Below are 20,395 nucleotides of genomic sequence, written 5' to 3'. Positions count from 1 at the left end.
TTCCCTTTTTTCTAATGCTGCCTTATATGTGTACCTTCATCTTTGATTTGTCTGATTAAGAATATGTTCAAAAGTTCAGGAAATAAAAAAAAAAAAAAATCAAAACTTCAGTAGTTCACTTTCCTAATTTCATCATGAAATTTTGGCTTTATTATTGATCAGATAATTTGCAAGCAATGGTTTTCCAGGCAGGTACCAATGCCATTGAACCAGATGCTTTGTATAGCATTTTGTTTCTCCATAACCTTTATTGCTACAAAAAACTTGTGAAGTTGTGCTTCCTTTTCATGCATTTAAAACTTATTAATGGATTGAATTCAGGCCTAAAACTTGTTAAGGCTGCAGCCTGCAAGGATGCCTCTTCTTCCAAAACCCAGCAAAAACAGCATACTGAATGTGAAACCTGATACACAACCAAGTATCGTTTGGAACACCTTCATGAGAACAAATGTGTTTGATCAACAAGAACTACAATGTCATCTTATTGTGTACTAAAAATAAAGGATATAAAGAATGTCCGCATATCCACCACATTACATTGGGGTAATCATAAGGAGCTCAATCTCAATGCTTCTTGCCTCTTCTTAATGTTGATGTTGGTCACTTCTTTGGAAACTAGAAGTTAGAACATAAGCAGCTTCTTCTGATGTTAATCTCTTGAAAATATGGAATATTCTGCACTCATCAAGTGGCTTAACAACTAAATTGAGATTACATTACCCCTTTGATTTCTTGTGTTTCACAATAAAGTCATCATCATTGTCACTGAAATCGACTCTTTTCTTCGTCTTGACAACTCCGTTCTTCGATACTTGTGGTTTCTTTGAGCTCTCCGGTCTCTCCTGTGTTGTGGATTTGATAGGAGTGCCCATTCTCAGTTGCTGCTGCCTCTTCTGCTTTCTCTCATATGCTTTCTTTGCACGCTCAGGAGATAGCAAACCATGTTCCATCATCCTGTATATTGGAAGGGCAAAATCTGTGAGATACTAAAGAGGTAGGAAGAAAGCACTCCAAATATCATCATCTGAAGCAGAATTTAATCACATGGAGTAACCAATCAAACTAATAAACGTGGACAAGTGTTTTGAAAATTTAATTCATTGTGTTCAAATTGCAAAAAACTTCACAATTTTCAAATACTAGCATTGGCTTCAAAGAGAAAAAGGAGGGGTGGTTGAGCAAGAAAGTTCAGGAGATGCAGGTATCTAACCAAGATGGCTCAGTCTACCATGCATCTGTATGGCATTGCATTGGTATCATAGCGACCCAGTACCTGGCTAGTATGGATCATGGTATCGATACCACCAATCTTGGTATCGAGGCATATTGGATGAACCGTGAATCAATATAGGAACACACTCGATATATCACCAATATGGCCCCATACCATGGTATTGTAAACCTCATATCAAAAATGAATAAAAATGATATGATCCATGGGTGCATATAGTCAATCCATGTATTTAAGAGTTTTTTTATGTTTTTACAGTTTTTTTCTCTATTGCACACTTGCATTTGGAATGGGAGGTTGGTTTAAACACTTGCTAAAGTTTAATTAAGGGATTGAAGTGCATGCCATGTAAAGCAACACCTGTTGTGTCAAATTGGCCCGTGTTGGTTGTACCATACCATGTTAGGTGTGTGCTAACCTTTGCCTTGTGTCAACCAGGACCCATGCCACGGCACACACCATGTCAACTGGTGATCCAATGCTATCAATGTTTTTGCATGGACATGGAAATAGGATTTCGGTTTGGACTGTTTAAGTGACGGATTCGATCGACAAGAGGGAAAAATAGAAGATGTTATATATGTTTACAAAATTTAAAACATATATTTCAATATTTTATAAAAGAAAATACTAACACATCCAAACATCACAACTAGATTAAAAGTTTTTGAAAAGTTGATATTTTTCAAAGTTACGTCAATATATACATTTTTGACCAATTTTGAAAAGGAACAAAAGGTTACTTTTAGTATTATTATAGTGGGTTGAACTCATGATTAGAGGAGTCCAACTCTCGTAATTTTTTTAAATTTATACATAAAAAATTATAAGTATTTAAGTGTTTGATGTGGATCCAATTCAGATTATTTAGGGAAATACTAGAAGCTGCATGCTGGTGTCTAAGTAAGATTGCATGTTGTAGCTTATAAAAACTGTGCCTTAATTGTAGTTTACTTAAGGGAAATCATGGGATAGTTATCTATTAACTATTCCTAGTTTAAATTCCAGATTGGAAGGAGAGATCGCTCTTTTAGAGGAATTAAAGGGTGTAATTCGTATTTTAAGGCATCTATAATTAAATTGGAGAGAAGAAGATTGGAGAAAACAAGGTCTCTTCTGTTGTGAGGATAGAACACTTTCTTGGTAGCCTAACACCATGTTTCTCTATTTAGTCCTTTGAGAGTCAATGGTAGAAAGCTCTGTGATTAAAGAATAAGTATTCTTATAAAAGTGAAACTGAATGCCTATTTTTTTTGAAAATTCAGATCCCATATGATATCTTCATTTTGTTGGTTGTGGAGAAGGCTCTTGTGAAAATATGGTGGAACAAAAAGCAATAATGTTGACATATGAATAAAATAAAAGAAGAGCCGAAACTGCACAAGTTATGGACAAAGCACCAGAGAAACTACTAAAGCATAACTAATTGAAACAATTCAAATCCAAAAAAGGCAATAAGATCTATTTTATCAGAACAATGAACATGTTAAAGGAACAATATTCTAGAGCCTGGAAAAGATAAACAAGCTTGACAATGAGAAGGGAGGGATGAGGGAGAAATTTACTGAATAGACATTGAAATGCGTTCTAATTGAATAATTGTTTGTGCCCTTTGCCAAGACTAAGTCTTCTTCCGCTTTAATAAGGTGAACGAACAATTAGAACAATTCTTCCAACTGAGTTTAAGATTTTACATGCATAAGATAACAAACTAGCGGAAGTTGTGGCTTGTGCTTTTGTTCAGTAAAAAATGATCAAAAATCCCTTTGGCAAATATCTTTGAGTCAGTCAACTTTGCCTTCAATTATGCGCAATAGTTGCAAAAGATGATTAAAAAACATAAAGGAATGTGTGAACTGATGACTTCCACTCCAAATCTTGCCTTTGCAATGCAACTTCTATATCACTAGGGAGTCAGACCTGGTGCCAATGCAGAAACCACAGCCTGCTGAAAATCAAGCAAAATATTTCAATAGCTTGATTTTTTTTTTCCTTTCTCATTTTGTTTCAGCTCACAAGATAAGTAGGCAGTGCAATCTAGTATTTCTAGTAGTATGGAAATTACAACCTTAAAGAAATCAATGCTATTAGTATGTCTTGCCAGAATAAAGCCCCTTCTATCTTTTCATATGCCCCAACAGAATGTACAGAATATGCACTAAGCTTATTACACATTAACCTTCTTACATTATTCCAACTGATTGAAATAAACAAGGTTTCATCAAAAGAGACAAATCCATCATCTATATAAAGATGCAAAACTTAACTGACAAATGCAGAAATATATTATAATCTATAAACCTGAAACTGGAAATAGCTAGCTCAATTATTTGCCAGATATGCATAAAACTTATTACGATCTTTGATGAAGCAAGGCAGCAACCCTCGAGTCAAACATCAGGAAACTAAAAGTACAAGTAAAAGAGAAGTTCATTGAACTGACATGTATAACAAGCTAGAAATGAGGTGTTAATAAAGCACGCTCTCTAAGTTCCACAAAACAGCATATAGTCATCAAGCACTAGTTCCAAGATAGTAATTATACAAGCATAATGCCCTACTTTTAGCCCCTTGTCTAAGTTGTCTTGGGTGATCTATAATGCAGATAAAAACCATATATGATATTCAATAACATAAATGTACAAGTTTTATTTTTAATTGAAACTATTAGAGATATGATAAAACATTCAGCAGAACAGTAAGAATCCAACCACAAACTACAACCGAAGAAAGAAGGTAATATTTGCAACATAGAAGCTCAAGTAACTTAATTTATTTTCCATTTTGGCATGCTGGGAAGGGAGGGCGACATGAGAATAATAGTCTTACCAGACCTCTGCCATTTCACTTGATGGAATCTGCTTTGATAAGGATTCATAGAATATCCGCAAGGGCTCTCTCTGCCATGAAGAGATCCACAACCATAGCATAAGAAATTTTTCCAAGGAATTTATCACCTTAGAATAAGTAGAAAAAGAAAAAAGAAGTGATTGTGCAAGTCTGCAACCTCTTCAGGAGGGTCATGCTTCTGGCCAGGCAAAGAATAGACCTTCTTCTCGGCCTTCACTTTGGCAGTCGTAGTTTTGGTAACACTTTTGGCAGAAGTTGACGATGACTTTTCTTTCACCTTCATTCCAGAATCAAAATGTACATCAATCGAACAGGAGAAAGACACATAAAGAGAAAAAAATGAAGTAGATGAGCACTCAAGTTGGAATTTAAGGATTCAAAGAAATTAACTAGTCAACTGTTGTTCTAAAACTCAAAATTAAAAATCATGAGCCAAAATAAAAGCAAATGCTTGCATTCCAAAACCTCCATCAAGATGATGTCTAACATAAAAGTGATCCAAGAAGGCCTAATTTATTTTATAGTATAACAAAAGGAACTAAAAGAACATAAATGTGGTGGATCTGAAAGCAAAACAAGACAGCATAAAGAAAGAAATTACAGCACCGCAAATTAATGGAAAACACCAAAAATAAGCAATTTTCCTGCTAAAATTCTCAACTGGATAATTCAGGAAATGGGAAGCACATAACAAAATTTAAATTTGCTTGCTAAAACCAGAAATCAAATAAAAATGGTAAACCAAAGCAGCAATTATTTATTTATAGTAAGATTTGATCACACAGCATGAATCCTCCTCTGCATCACTCTCAACTAAAGATTTATCGTGAGACCGCCCGGCAACAAATCCACATACCACAACCGATAGACCACCGGAATTCTCAGGCAAGATCGAAACTTTCCCAAAAAAAAGCACGAGGATTCGAGGAATACCTCCGGTTTGGAGGCCACAGTCACAGATTTCTGCTTGGAGACAGAGACCACCTTCCCTGATCGATCCACCTTCTTCAACCCCTCCGGCGACGCCACCCCCTTCCCCTTCCCGCCGCCGCCGCCGCGGCTACCTGTCCCCTTGACCGCCGCCGACGAAGACATCCTTATCCCCACCACTCTACCGATCCAACGGCCGAGACTGCCCAATGATCGATCTCTAGTCCATAAATTTCCGAGCTTGGAGAGCGGCGGAGGCTCACACGAGCTCGGGTTTGGGGCTGCGGGTTCTTAACCTGAGCCAACCGTGGCGGGGGAGGACAGAAGTAGGGGCAGTTTCGTCATTTAGGTGGTCTGGGATTCCGCGCTGCACGAAGTTCGATGCTGGGTGGTGGTCTTCTCCCCATACGGTTGGATACTTGCGGATATACTGATTGAAAGGAGTTCAGGTACGGGAGAGTCGATGAATGTTTTCTATGCGGATGTCAGATCTGCCGCCCGTGTATCTCGTAAACGCATCCCGTCGGCTGCTTTTGGAGTCACGTGCGAATCGGGCATACGGACCGACGGAGTCCGTGTCAGAAGAAACACGATTCGAAATTACGGATTTGCCCTGACGTGATAGGATGTGATCGACGTGATCCAGCGAGCCTAGCTAGATATCGCGTCGGTTATAAAATCCGGCAAGAAATCCGAGCCTGTCTCGATGCGGTGAGGATCCATCAATCTTACGGACCAGATTGGTGGCGGTTATAGATCGCAGCCAATTCAGGCCTGCCGTAGTTACCCAGAGAACCGTATAATTATAACATATTATCTATAATACACTTGCAAGAAAAATACAATCTTATGAACATTGGCACATGCAAGAGCACGTGATTCACCATTCACACTTCATGGACAATATGTTTTGCATTGTCTCCAACCACAAAAAATGCTACTTCCAGTCTTCACTGCAAATTCACTAGTTCCTAGGAATGTTGGCATGGTTCAATTGATTATAGTATATATTCACCGCACCCTTGCTACAACAAAAGGTTCCATATTAGGGTGCGATATCATGGAACTTTATATACAATGATTGGCAAAAAGGCATGCGGAAAAAGTCGGGCATGTAAATGTTGGATGCAATAAAATGTCAAGTAAGCTTATGGAATGTTTGTACTCTGATTTATATGAGCCTTTAAAGTTTTCTAATGTGCTGAATTGTCAAATTTATTTAGTCATAAAATAATGACCAATGCTAGTGAAGAAAGATCATTAATTTCCTCTTATTAAACTTTAGCTTGCTATCCTACCCTCTGCTCTATGTTTCATATAAAGAAATCTTAACAAAAATTCCAAGTTTATTTTCAGAGACAACTCATCTAAAATTAAGGGTCGCTAATGTTTTAAGGCTGTCGATATTTCTAATATTAAAAAAAAATCCCTTTTCTTTTCCTTTTAATATAAATCGTGAAATTATCGGTGTCAGTTACAACATATTTCTTATTTGACTAAACTTATAAAGAAAAAGATCTATTTTCTATTAGAATAATTCTTAGTTGGTTCTAGCATTAGTGGTGGTTGAAGCTATAATCATTTCTTGGATCTATATATTATCATCTTCATGCAGCCCATAGTCCTCCACTTCTAAAGATAACTTACATGGAAATAAACAAATTCATGGATCAAATGTTCTTCCACACAATTATCCTACATTAGTCATGTGCCTATATTTACACCATATTTTGACCAATGGCTGAAGTCTGTAGGTTGACTAAGCAAAGGCCATGTGGCAATACTTGAAGTAGGCTGAATGATTACAACTAAGAAACATCTTACTCGTCAATAGAAAATAGGCCAAGTAATGAAGAGTGAATATATAAAAAATGTCTTATTCATTAATAAAGAATAGATCGAGTGATGGGGAATAATTCAAGAGTAGGCCATATATATAAATATTGACCAATCATTAAATAGCTTACTTAAAGAGACCAAGTGCTAATACTAGGAGTGCAATTGAGCCAAGCTGAGTTGAGTAGATAGAGATTCGAGCTCGACTCGATTCAAAATACTTGGATTTGAAACTCTGCTCAAAATCAATCGAACCTTAATATCCAAGCTTGAACTCGAGTTCATAAAAAAAAAAGTAGCATTCGAGATTGACTCGAGTTGACTCGAATATCAACCGAGTCATACTTGAGCTCGAGATTGAACTTGAATTCAAGCCTTGGTTATAATTAAAAAAATATGATTAAAATAAAATATAATCATAATACTATATTTTTAATAATATATGTATATTATAAATAAATATATAATATTATTAAAAATATATATACTCGAGTAGGCTTGCGAGCCTTCGAGCTAAGTACTTTGCTATTTGAGCTTGACTCGAAAAACTGCTTGAGCTACTCGAGCTTGGTAACAATCAAGTTGAGTTGAGCTGGGACCTGAGTCGAGCTCGTGCACCCCGCAAGCTGCTCGGTTGATTTGTACCCTAGTTAAGATAAAGACTGAATGTATTATTTGCTAATTTTGCTATGAGGTTATAAATGAAAATTGTCAGCCTAGTACAAGACATGATATGGTAGAGTTTTAAGTGATTGAAATTGTTACCAAGAAGCCAAAACATGAGGAGTGGAGACACTAACTTGAGAATTAAATTTGAAAGAGATAATTGTCAAGAGAAAGAGTGGTTGGAGTGGTATTAACCGAAGAAGATGAGTGTCAACATAGAATGAAGATAACCATTCAATAGTTAGAGAGTTGTATAATGATGACTGTAATGATAAAAGAGAACCCTTTTTTTTTGGAATATCACAACAACTGTTATGTTTCATCCCTTTTATTTTTTAATTAATTTTATGTCTTTATCTTTTATCCTTTGTAGATTAATCTCTTTATGACCATCCTTCTTTTGGTGGGGAACCGGTGGCATATCCTTGCATTAGTCCGGCCAGTACTTTGGTTGGCTTCTCCTATCCAAAAAGTGACCAACACCTTGCTAATGCCTCTTGAATATTACTGATATTCTTTTTCATTGTTTCACCCAATGCTTGGAGAAATGCTTTGAAGATTTCAACTTAAAACCTCTCCTAAATAAAGAACATGTGCTATCATTATATTGTTGCTGAATACTCCACCATTTTAAATGGTTTAACAATGTATATCTCATATAAAACGCTGCAAGATTTTTTTGTTCCACTGCATTACTTTGTTCAATCTCATTCTTGAGTATCATCATCATATATAATACAACCTTAAACTTACAATTCCATTCTCTGTTATGTTATAGAGAGAAAAGGGAAGAATCTTACAAATATTCGCCTTGACATAAAACCTCCTATCTAATGTTAATACCGAAATAAGTTTCTACTTCAAAGTACATATTTGCCAGCGAGAAACCTTGGTGTCTATTTGTATGGCTCTATCTTGTTATAACTTGCAAGTACTCCCATATTACACATATAATATCATTACATGGTCCCGCTCTTACTAGAGATAAATAGGATAATTCAAACTCAAAATTTGAGATACTTTTCTCAAGCATCTCATCAGTGTTGAGCACGTTAATCATCAACATGGAACATACTAAAATTTATCTAAACAATTTTTGCTTAAGGAGGAAGTCTAGATAATGTTACCTTTTATGTCGAAATCATTTGTTTCCTTTCTACTGACAGTTGTTATGTAAGATCAATGGATCTCAATCCATGAAGAAAGAAACTTCTAAACAATTTTACCTTTCGTGTTCGCATTTACCCAGAGATTGCAATTAATTTGCTATCACGTCGTTAGACAAATCTGACGAATCTAAAATAATTGAAACAATGCAGAGGGACTTGTACATAATTAGAGGTATCCCTCGTGTCTCTATATGTATAATATAAATGCGATTGGGCAAAGTAAAATAATTTCCAATCAGATGAGGGACCTCGGAATGATTTTGCTACCTATTTAAACTCTATTACGTCCACGAGGGACTCATAAATAAATTTACCTTTCCATGTTTTGCATGGACAACGAGAACGCAAACATTTTTGCAGGTCGGTCCTCCCCTATTGACATAATTACAATATCATATATCTTCTTGAGCTCGGCGGATTATATGAAGGGAAACGGATAACCCGCCCGCTCCCCTCTTCCTCTCTCTATCGTCTCCACTTGTCCCCGCCGGAATCCACCGACCGATGGCCCTCAAATTCGCCGCTCCTCTCCCCCTCTTCCTGTCAAATCCGGCGACCCCTTCCCCCCGCGCTGCCCCCTCCACCGAGGTCCGCTTCTCCCGCTGGCATAACGCTAACGCTGAGCCCTTCCTCAGGCGCCGCCGCTCCCAGCAGGAGATCGAGGACGACCTCCACCGCCTCCGCCGCCACCATTCCGCCCTCGAGATCGCTGAGGATACCGCCGCCGACGGCCCCTCCTCGGTCACCGCCGATGCCCCGCCGCCCTCACCTGCCGGTTTCCGGTCCCACGGCACCCCCTCCTCCCCCTCCATCCCAGGAAAAGCCTTCAAGTACTCGAAGCCCCCCCTAAACCCCAAAAACCGTAACTCCCCTTCCTCCCACCCCGCCTTCCGCCGGATCGCTAGGGTTTCCCGGACGGCTACCGTTTCCCCGGACGGGGAGACCGGGATTGCGGTTGGGGAGAAGGGAATTACGTATAGGATCGAGGGGGCGCCCTTTGAGTTCCAGTATAGTTACACGGAGACGCCAAAGGTGAAACCTTTGGCACTGAGGGAGCCTCCGTTTCTGCCGTTCGGGCCGAGCACGATGCCCAGGCCTTGGACGGGGCGGGCGCCGCTCCCGCCGAGCAAGAAGAAGCTGCTGGAGTTCGACTCGTTTAAACTCCCGCCGCCGGAGAAGAAGGGGGTGAAGCCGGTGCAGTCTCCGGGGCCTTTCGTTTCCGGGTCGGGGCCCAAGTACCATGCGGCATCGAGAGAGGAGATTTTGGGAGAGCCGCTGACGCAGGAGGAGATCAAGGAGTTGGTCAAGGGGTGCATGAAGATCAGGAGACAATTGAACATCGGTTCGTTTTTTTTTCTTTTAATTAATGGAACATCGGTTCGTTTTGATTCTTGTACTTTTTCTTTCCTGAAAGTTTTTAGTTTTATGGATTTTTTAAAAACTTTATGGAGTTTCCTAGATTGGTTTTTTTGCTGCAAACGAAATATCTGCCATAGTGACTTTTTCAGGAAACAAATGAAAAAAAGGGAGTTGTGGTCTGTTTCTGTGTACAGTATTGCTTTCTTTTTATTCGTTGATGATTCCATTATAGTTAATATGGTGGAATTTGATGGCTTTAAATGGTAGGTATCATATTTGAAAGGCATTTACATTTCATGATCATGTTTTTCCTCTGTGATTCAGTATACTGGTCGTTTGGTTTTCTTCAATTTTGAACTTGTAGAAATTTTGGTTGCAAAACGAGGAAGCACATAATGGAATTATAGCCATCAGATAAGGTTTGCAGTTGAGAATAAGAAAGTTGTATTTATTTTTGTTGAAAAAAGAAAGCTGTATTTATACGTCTGCCCATGAACTTCACCATTAATATTGGGACATGACTCATATACTAGTGTATCTGTTATACGGTCCTAGTGTTTTAAAGCGTCAATCCTAGACATGTGGTCGGCCACATAGTCCAGGCATGAGGCGCCTTACTGCCTTAGTTTTAAATGAGTACTAAGGGCCTAGCCCTTTAAGGTGACATAGAGCCTCTTGGAGGCTTCTCAGCGGTCTTAGAAACCACATTACTGATGTCCTAGTATCAGTGTTTATTGAACTCCTTATTGATTGGTGGTTCAATGCTTGAAGCATCCAAAACAGTTTATCATTTTGCGAAATTAGGTTATCAAGCTAAATACATGACAGTTTTATCCACAAGTTCACCAAGAATTGCAACTTATTTATAGATGGGATCAATGGATCATTGTTATTTTTTCCTGATGAAGGACATCCTCTTTGGTGTTATGTAGTTCATGGACTGAATATTTGAATATTTTGTATTAGAGCCTATTTCGTTTTTCAATTTGACGCATTTATAAAATCGCTATGACATTGGTTATGGGTTAGCTATGACTCTTTGATGGTGATGTTTTAAGTGAACTGCTTTTTGATACTATTTTCATGGAGAATTGTTAATTCTTTTAATTGTTGGGCTCTCTTGTATAGGTTTTGGGTTTGTTTGAGTTCAATTTCTAGGGTTCTGTAATATTACAAGGTAGTCTCCCATGCCATCAATTTGCTATTTGGTTATTAGGACCAGGTTTAGGAGTGAGATTTAATGCATGGTAATTTTAACTTTGTATGTGGAACATGTTGTAAAGAAGGATAGGGAGCAGGAGTGGGAGAGGTGGTAAGGGCATAGTAAAGGAAGTGTTCAACAGTATAGCACAGAGATTCTTGCTTTTAAGATTTGAAAAACTCAACTAGTATTACCCTTAGTATTTGGAATCTTCTATCTAGAGTAGCAAACCCACTTTGGAATCTCTTCAGAATCTCAAACCTGCTTTGTTTCCTAGGCTCTTCCTTACTAAAAATGCTTTAAAGCATCCACTTTCCTGCACTTGCACCTGCACAAGTACTCGCTTCTGATTTTAGCAACTTAAATATTATCATGGACAGAAATCTTTTGATCAATTAGATTCACCCTTTGCAACCTAAATTAAGTTTCAGGAAACATCATTTATTTCATTCAATGCCTTAAATATCTGAATGGAGATTGTCGGGCAAGAAATAAATTATGCAATAAATGAATGAGACTGAGTAAGATAGTTCAATGAAGCATTTATTACATAATTCAGTTAAGCAATATTCTGCAGCATTTGTGATATGATATCAAAAATCAAAAAGAGAACTTCTTTTATCTTCATATATCGGGATACTATGTAATGAAATTATACATTTGCAACTTCATTTGACCAAGACAAATTCAGTGTGAATTATCCTTATTTGCGAGGATACTCTAAATCTCTGAAACTTCGTATTGGTGACTTAAAAGAAATCATAGCAGGTAGAGAGAATCCAGGTTGATGTAGATGTGTCCTACAGCTTTCAATTATTTACATAACATGTACCATAATTGTTGTGCATATATCTCTAAATAGTTATTCCATGACATTTTTACAAGCTGCTCAGTTCGCTTGTACATTATGCACTATTCATTATCATTTTCAGGACTATCCTCCCAAGATTAGCTGCTAATTTGTTGCACATGATTCACATATCTTATGCTATGCTTCATTTTATGACTTGTAACTTCTTGTACTTTTTTGTTATGGTTGTTATGATCAAATTTTTGCAGGTAGAGATGGTTTAACACATAATATGTTAGATAACATTCATGCTCATTGGAAAAGGCGGAGGGTATGCAAGATAAAATGCAAAGGAGTGTGCACAGTTGATATGGATAATGTCCATCAGCAATTAGAGGTCAATAAGTTAAAACTTTTTATTTAATAATTTATTTCAGAAAGCAAATCATTTTCCTATTTAGTGCTTTTCAATTCAAATATTAATTATTATCATAAAGAGTGAGGTAAACATTGGTTATGTTAATACCATTGATGTTGATTGGAAAGTGGTATAAGAAATTTAAAAAGATTTAATTGCGTAGAAATTAAGGGCCTTTGTTCATGCAGTAGTTCATAGTTATGCCATTGAAGGACTTTGTACAGGTTAAATTGTTTTTGGCTCTTCTGATTCATTCTGGTGGCAGAAATGTGAAGTCAAAGGTTAAATATGTTCTCTTATTGTTGCTTGCTAAGGGTTCTCGTTTCATAATCAGCATTCTCTGATTTGCATATGATACCATTATTCTTTATGATGTTATCTCAAGAGTTTCAAGATATTGTGTGCTGCTTCTGTGCTTCAGATGATCTCTGGTGAAGAGGTTAATTTTTCAAAGGTTCTTTCATGCATTGTCTTGTCAATGTGGTTTCGGAGTAAAGATCTTTTTGCAAGTGTCTAATCTTTTCTTATTGGGCCTTCTAGAGTTGTGAATTCTAATTTAATCATCTTGATAGTTGATTGAGTACAAGGAGGGTAAAAAGTCAATAACTTCTTTTTTTGTTGGTTGAAAATCTACTTGACATTCCTACTGATATCTGGACATGTTATGGTGGAGTGTGCCATCTTCAAACTTCAAGGCTCAGTGTTAACAAGATTCTGCCCCATCTGTTGAGTTGGGAGGTTTGGAAGGAAAAAAAAAAGATGAATATATCAAAAAGTTTCCTTGGCTTGGATGACATTTGGAAGCAAATTGTTCTTTTTTATCAGTTCTTGGTATTTGGGAGGACCTTCCTATTTTTGGTGAGTGAGAGATGCTTTTGTCATCTTTGAGACTCGTCATTTGTGTGATTTTTCACTATCTTCTTTTATCTTTCTTCATCTTCTTTTTTTTTGTTGTTGTTGTACCTTGTTTCTCATTATTAACTAATCTTATTTATGCTCAGAGGCAACCTTTTCTTTTGATGTGTTTTAGACAAGCTGAAAAGAAACCTATGGTGTGATGACCAAGATAAGACGAGGGAATGCATCTGAACTTTTGGGATTTTTTAATTTGTGGAGTGGTTGAATGGCTTTGATTTAGGAAAAGCGGAGGTGGTTTTGGAAATTCACAGAGAACTATGATGATGTAATTGATTATGTAAGCAAAGTTCTGCCACCAGGAAGACAGACGACTTCTCATTTTAAGAATGTTTTTTTTAGCCTCTCTTTTTCCTTTGGATATGACTGCTGAAATATGTCACACATATTTTGTGCTGTTATTTAAGGCTGGGAAGGGGATACTATGAAAATTTCGTTGGACTTGGTGCTCAAGGTTTGCATCATGAAGCATCTCACAATGCTCTTTCCAGAAAGGAAATATGGGAGAGGCATTATCAACTTGTTACGGATCGATGGATAGAGAAATTGGAGTGGTGACTGTTGACAAGAAACTGAAAAGATGTGGAGAAAAGAGATGTGGTAAAGTTTTCAATTTTTTAGTTGGCTGGAAGGTTCATCCTTGTGAAGATGAGAGCAAAAGAAATATGCAATCGATTGGTTTGATTTGATGTTATTTCCTCTATTGTCTTTTGGCTTTATCAATCTTGGTTGATCAGTATGTCTAATTTAAAGACCTTGAAATACATGCTGTCTGAAAGTGCAATTCCTAATTGTGGACTTTATGTCTTATATGGTCTCTTACTCATGATGACGTGATAAATTGCACATGGAAGTTTGTGAGAAAATGCTCTTTATTGTTAGTGGAGCTCTCTTGTCCTCGTGTTCATAAATGCCACCGATTCACCCTGAATTAAATAAGGTCATGGGAACAGAAGAAAACATGGAAATATCCTTCTATGATGCTAAGATTCAACCACAGAATATGTTCGGCAGTGTGTGGCTAGCATGCCACAGGATGGATTGAAAAGGCTCTTACAAACATATTTGCTTTTTGCTAGCACTTGGCTGTTTCATCTAGAGGACATAGAGAAGGATCCTGCTTTGCAATATTCTGTAATTAGATTTCATCACCTTCTGCTGTTTTTCTTCTTGTTCTATGGATTCATCATGGCATTGTATCCTTTACATTCTGTCAATGGGTTACTCTTTTAAGGTCATAAGGATTTACAGTCCCCTGTAAGTATCTCTTAAGAGTTTAACTATCAGCAAACTTATGATGTCACTTTCTTGAAGAAAATGGTTTTTGTGAAGCCAAGCATAGGAAAGTCATTTTTTGGAAAAGATTGAAAAAACATTCTATTTGAGTAGCCATGAGTTTGAGCACTCCATATGGAGCTCATTGTAATGCGAATGTCCCTAAGACACTTAAACAGGTCCATATGGTTAGTGAATGGAACAGGCTGTGACATTTTCATAATCGTCATTGCCTGTATGACATCATGTATAAATGGTTTATCTTTTATGTTTTGATAGGAGAAAACTGGAGGGAAGATTATATACAGTAAGGGAGGAGTGATCTTCCTGTTTCGTGGTCGAAACTACAACTGGAGAACCCGCCCCAGATTTCCTCTTATGCTATGGAAACCTGTAACACCAGTGTATCCACGGTTGCTTAAGCGGGTACCAGAGGGATTAACTTTGGAAGAAGCATCTGAAATGCGTAAAAGAGGGCGTGAACTACCACCAATATGCAAACTTGGTAACCTTTCTCTCTTTTTCTGCTTTGGTTTGTTTATCGCATCATCTTGTGAACGGCATGATGAAGCTCATGTTGTGATAATTATTTTCGTATGTGTGATTTGAATGTGACCTCTAATTTCTTATACAATGGGGACTTGATATGTATATTTGAACTAAATCCGTAATTTATGTGTCAAATTCTTGCTGAGTGGAAATGAAGCTAAAGTTTTAAAGTTTTCTTTCTTATGCGCATGAAACAGCGAAAAATGGTGTTTATTGTAACCTTGTTAAACAAGTCAGAGAAGCATTTGAAGCATGTGAGCTGGTCCGGATAAACTGCAAGGGTCTGAACAAAAGTGATTGCAGGAAAATAGGTGCCAAGCTCAAGGTTGGTAAACTTTTTGGCATTATAACATCCTCTCTGGTGTCATTTTTTGTAATAGTTTCTTGAAATCGGCCTTGCAGGATCTAGTCCCATGTGTCCTACTTTCGTTTGAATATGAGCATATACTTATGTGGAGAGGGAAAGATTGGAAATCATCTCTTCCACCACTAGAAGACAATCATACTGAAGCTGAAGAAACTATTACCGGTGACCCAACAATTACTTCATCCATTATCAATGGTCCATTACTGAATGACCAGGACTTCCAGGATTCAGGTACTGGAAAGAGCTTACATGAGGTGCTCGGTATTGAAGTGCCTAGTAAATTGGCTCTAGATGATAACATGGGTATAAAGCCCACTGAGGATCTTTCGAATTTGAAAAATTTAAGTGTGCCAGTACCAGCTCATGTGGATCCAACCAGCATGACTAGCAAGGCATTTGATATCTCAACTGAGACTCACCAGGAATCTTCAATTGTTAATGACCTACGATCACCTTCAGGTGCTGGAGACAGCTCAGAGGAGGAAAAATGTCTTGAAATACCTCGTCGAAGCATTTCTCTGGAGACAAGTTTGAACACAGTAGAAAAAGGTAAGGACCTTTACCATTCAGGAAGAGAAGCTCAGCTGCTGTTGGCAGCTTCTTATGAGAGTTGCAACAGGCATGAGGACATTAACGCAGTCACCAATGTAGATGACGAAATGATAAACAGTGATAAATTGGAAATGAGAGAAGCAGATAGTCCAATATGCCAGGATAATATGAGTTCTAGCGGGGCATGTTTGGAAGGAGTAATGCTTCTTCTGAGGCAAGCTGTTGAGAGTGGTAGGGCACTCATCTTGGATGATCAGTCTTTGGATGCTAATATTGTTTTTGAGAGGTCTGTTGCTCTTGCCAAGACAGCTCCGCCTGGGCCAATCTTCCAGCATAGAGTAAAGAAATCAGCTGTTCAGAGGTCTCAGAAAGACAAGGGTGACAAAATTGAGGAGCAAGATACAGAAGTTGAAGCTGTTCCTATCTCAGAAAAGAGAACTAATGATAAATTCAACTCTCGGAATCGGAGAAGGGATGATTTCCCAGGGGTTTTGTCAGATGTGGTCCCACATGGAACCCTGCGAGTTGATGAACTTGCAAAGTTGCTGGTTTAATGGTGTGGTAAAGAAAAGTGTGGAATGACTTTCAATTTTTCATATTTCTGTCTGGCTATTAACTCTAGATGTAGGCCACTTTGTGGTTATATAACAAAGTTATGTAAGGATTTGTTGACTGTTTTCATGAGCCTATTATCTGCAGCTTGTAATGAGAGATGGCAGTAGAAACATGCTATGAAAGGTTTAAAGCCTGTGAAGTTATTGTTATAAAGGGCGGAGCAGGAAATCAGTGGGTATGATATAACACATCAGAACAACTAAGAATTTAATGGGCATTGACTTGTAATGAGTTTTCAGTGGAACAATACATCAACTACAAATTGCAGAGAGATCAATGCAATAAAAACAATATTTCTCTTCTTCATTGTTACTATCCCTATTTGCAAGGTAATCTGTCCAAGTTTTTTCTACAGAAGTACTATCCTAAACTGAAAATAGAAGAAAAAGACTTTGTTTAATGTTTATTGGTGATGCAGCTTCCACAGACTAGAGAGAATGGATAAAAGGAAGGCAAGGAATATAGTTCTTTATTATGGGTGTTGATGCTGTATAACGACTTCCCTATCTATATCAGGACCGCCTACAATCTTCTTCCAATACCAGTGCTTCTCCCACAGTTGAGACATCTCCTCTATTGGCACTTGCTTTGTTTCAGGCAGAAGAAAGATGATAAAAAAGGTCATAACGGCGATAAGGCTGGCAAAAAGGATGAAGACTCCGTATCTGAGGTGGCACAATGAAAGAAGGAAGCATTGCGCTACTGCAGCGGTGAAGAAGAGGTTGACACAAACCACCAGGCTTTGTCCTGCTGATCTTGTCTCCAGGGGGAAGATCTCACTTGGAACCAACCAGGAAAGAGGCCCCCATGACCAGCCATATGCCACTACAAATGCACATATTGCAATCACTAGAAGGACAGCTACATTTTTGGGAAGCATCTCTCCATGACCAAATGTCAGTGCAAGAGTGACAGCGACAATCACCTGTGGACATCAAGATATGCTGGGCATAAATAAAAGAGGTAATTTCAACATCATTAGTCCATTTGTACGTGGGATGAAACTTTTTCTTTCTAATTATGAATCAATAAAATTGAAATTGATCCTTTTTTCCTGATAGCTTATACCTGATGGATAACACTTCTTTTTTTCCTTTCCGGTGGAGAAGTCATTATAAGATTTATTTAGGAAGCAAGAGTCATACATATCAGCTAGCCATCTTCTTACTAGAAATTTCAGTGGTAGATCTATGAAGCAAATGCATATGAATTTTCCAAGCGAAGATGAATTATTTCTGAAATCAACTGATATTTTCTATAAATTTTGATGTCTTTTAGTTTGGCAACACAATTTTGCAGAACTGGCAAACAAAATGGATCTAATGGTAAGATGCTACATAAGAATGCTTGTTATAGAAATAACACATATCAATTTGGCACAAATTGAATCTATTCTAGAATCGATTGACTTTAATCTTCAACTTTCTTGAACTTTAGTTTAGAAAAGCAATTTTCTAGAACTGGCATACATAATAGACTTAATGGTAATCATGCTACATAAGAATTCTTACCATAGAAATAATCATCTGAATGCCACCTTCTATGTATAGGAACTTCCTTCCAAACCTATCAACCACTGCCATTGAGACAAGTGCACCAATCAGTAGCATTGCACTGGTTATAATTGATGAGTACAGGGAAGCCGCAGACCCAAAACCCAAACTTTGGAAGATTACGGGTGAATAGAACAGTATGGAATTCATGCCAGTGAGCTGCTGGAATGCGGGGATCCCAAGCGCTCCAATCACAAGCTGTGGACGGTTCCTTGGTTTCAAAAGGTTCTTAAAAGGGTGTTTCACCGCTCTTGCAGCTTCACTTGCCTCCACTAGGTCCTCCAATTCTGCCTCCACCTTCGTGGTACCCCTTACTTTCTCTAAGATATTCCTTGCTTCATCCAGCCTACCTTGTTCCACGAGGCTGTTTGGAGTCTCAGGAAGGAAAAGACCACCAACAACCATTAGAGTCGCAGGCACCACCGCCAAACCAAGGGATAATCTCCATCCCCATGGGTGGAGCTTCTCTGTGAAGTAGTTGATAACATCGGCAATCAAAATCCCCAAGCAGGTTGTTAGTTGAAATAGTTGGTTGACTGCCCCTCGGATTTTATAGGGTGCTATCTCACAAAGATAGAGTGGAACTGCCTGTTGGCAAAACAGAACTTAGAAAGTGATTGTTAAAGTTGGCATTGTTCCCATCTGTACAGGTATGTGTATGTACGCCTGCATGTCAGGAACAGAAGCAGGCATCGTCTGTGTGTATACATGTATGCATATGTATGCTATTGTTTGTATATGAAAGACCAATTATAGTTTAGTTGTTGATCAATACTTGGAAAATAAAAAAGACAACTTAGATGGGAAAAATCGAAAAGCTTGTTACAGACTGATGAGTTTCTGGCCTGCACCTGATTTCCGAATCCAATGCCAACTCCGAGAAGAATCCTGCCAATGATCAGCATGGCAACGTTAATGGCTGCTGCATTGATGGCTCCACCAAGGAAGAAGCTGGCTCCACCAACCATGATGCTGGCCCTTCTTCCATATTTTCTGGTCACAGGTGAGGCTCCAAAGGTGGAGATGAGGCCAGCGAAATATAGGGAGGATGTGAAGAGAGTGAGCAGCTGGTCATCATATTTACAGTAGTCGGTTTCATTTAGGTGTTCCTGCTTCCTTTTGTATACACCTGGGAAGAATTCCTTCAAGAAATCATCCATGGAAGTTACTCCACCTAGATCAGACAAGTATGTGAGTAAGCTTTGTTGTTTGATCTTTAATTTTTGATTGTCGTCTCTTGAAATTTAAGATAACTGTAATCTTCTGAAAAATCGAGTCTGAGAATATTAAATCAGGTTTCTATGGTGAAGGATCAGGACCTTGGAGAATTGTTTATAATGATTCAGTTCATTTGCTTTCTCCATAGAAATCTTACATTACCTCCAACACATAAAAACACCCCAACGTACTGTTGCTCCAGCAAAAAAAAAAAAAAACAGACATAGAAGAAATACCAAATTGGCTGTAAAAAGTTGGGAACTATATTAAGACAAAAGGGGGAAAAGCCAGAAAAACGGGGAAAAGAAAAACGTTAGAAGCCAGTCCCTAACAAATCAGGTTCCTCATCTCTCTGGAACCTTTTAATTTAGCTACTTCTGTAAGAAAATTTCTATTAGTCTCATATACCCATCAAAAGCACCTTCATTTAAGAGTCAGCAATGTGACGTCGAGCACATGTAACAGAGATCCAAGGCATTGACTGCAGAACTCACCAGAGACACCAAGGTCATATCCAAAAAGGGATCCTCCAAGCGATCCAATGATGCAAGCCAGGATGAAATAACCCGTGATCTTCCCCTCATAAAATTCTGCTCTCTTTCCTGCCTCGCCACCAACAAAGCCACCCCCTGCCATTGCCTTAAAACTCCTTCCAACCACGCCCGTCCTCTAGCTTCCACCAAAGATCTCCCCAATAGAAACGTAAAACTCTTATTCCCTTACAAGAAAGCTCATCTTCTTATGGTGGTGGAGAGGGAAGAACATTAGAGGATATTGTTGCCCGAGTAAAAGAGCCAAAAAAAGACACAAATGAGAGGCAGAGAAATTAGCCTCCATACTCCTATATATATAGAGAGAGAGAGGAAGAGAAACGAGCGCCAGGGAGAGAGAAAAGCTAGCC

At 38.2% G+C, this 20,395-nt stretch overlaps 3 protein-coding genes across 3 annotated transcripts; 1 reads left to right on the top strand and 2 right to left on the bottom strand.

Moving 5' to 3' along the window:
- Positions 1 to 421: 421 nt before the first annotated feature.
- On the bottom strand, positions 422 to 5,403 carry LOC103709498 (uncharacterized). Its single transcript, XM_008794867.6, has 4 exons — positions 5,015 to 5,403; positions 4,239 to 4,358; positions 4,061 to 4,131; positions 422 to 954 (listed from the first exon to the last, which is right to left on the bottom strand). Exons 1-4 carry the CDS (start codon positions 5,174 to 5,176, stop codon positions 717 to 719), a joined length of 591 nt encoding a protein of 196 aa, XP_008793089.3. The 5' UTR covers positions 5,177 to 5,403; the 3' UTR covers positions 422 to 716.
- A 3,699-nt stretch (positions 5,404 to 9,102) lies between these two features.
- On the top strand, positions 9,103 to 19,105 carry LOC103709497 (CRS2-associated factor 1, chloroplastic-like). The gene is made up of 7 exons (XM_026805574.4): positions 9,103 to 10,024; positions 12,302 to 12,429; positions 14,920 to 15,145; positions 15,387 to 15,514; positions 15,592 to 17,052; positions 17,142 to 17,686; positions 18,274 to 19,105. The coding sequence occupies exons 1-5, from the start codon at positions 9,187 to 9,189 to the stop codon at positions 16,660 to 16,662; spliced, it is 2,391 nt and encodes a 796-aa protein (XP_026661375.3). The 5' UTR covers positions 9,103 to 9,186; the 3' UTR covers positions 16,663 to 17,052; positions 17,142 to 17,686; positions 18,274 to 19,105.
- Positions 17,196 to 20,130, bottom strand: LOC103709539 (sugar transport protein 14-like). Its single transcript, XM_017843414.5, has 4 exons — positions 19,989 to 20,130; positions 19,128 to 19,450; positions 18,235 to 18,864; positions 17,196 to 17,648 (listed from the first exon to the last, which is right to left on the bottom strand). Exons 1-4 carry the CDS (start codon positions 20,128 to 20,130, stop codon positions 17,196 to 17,198), a joined length of 1,548 nt encoding a protein of 515 aa, XP_017698903.1.
- Between the last annotated feature and the right edge of the window lie 265 nt (positions 20,131 to 20,395).

This window comes from Phoenix dactylifera, chromosome 9 (genome assembly GCF_051530095.1).
Source record: "Phoenix dactylifera cultivar Ajwa chromosome 9, Ajwa_hap1_PhDact_Kaust_v1.1, whole genome shotgun sequence".
In the NCBI taxonomy this organism is placed as follows: domain Eukaryota; kingdom Viridiplantae; phylum Streptophyta; class Magnoliopsida; order Arecales; family Arecaceae; genus Phoenix; species Phoenix dactylifera.
The sequence above is the reverse complement of the archived record's forward strand: the minus strand, read 5'-3'. Positions and strand labels throughout refer to the sequence as shown.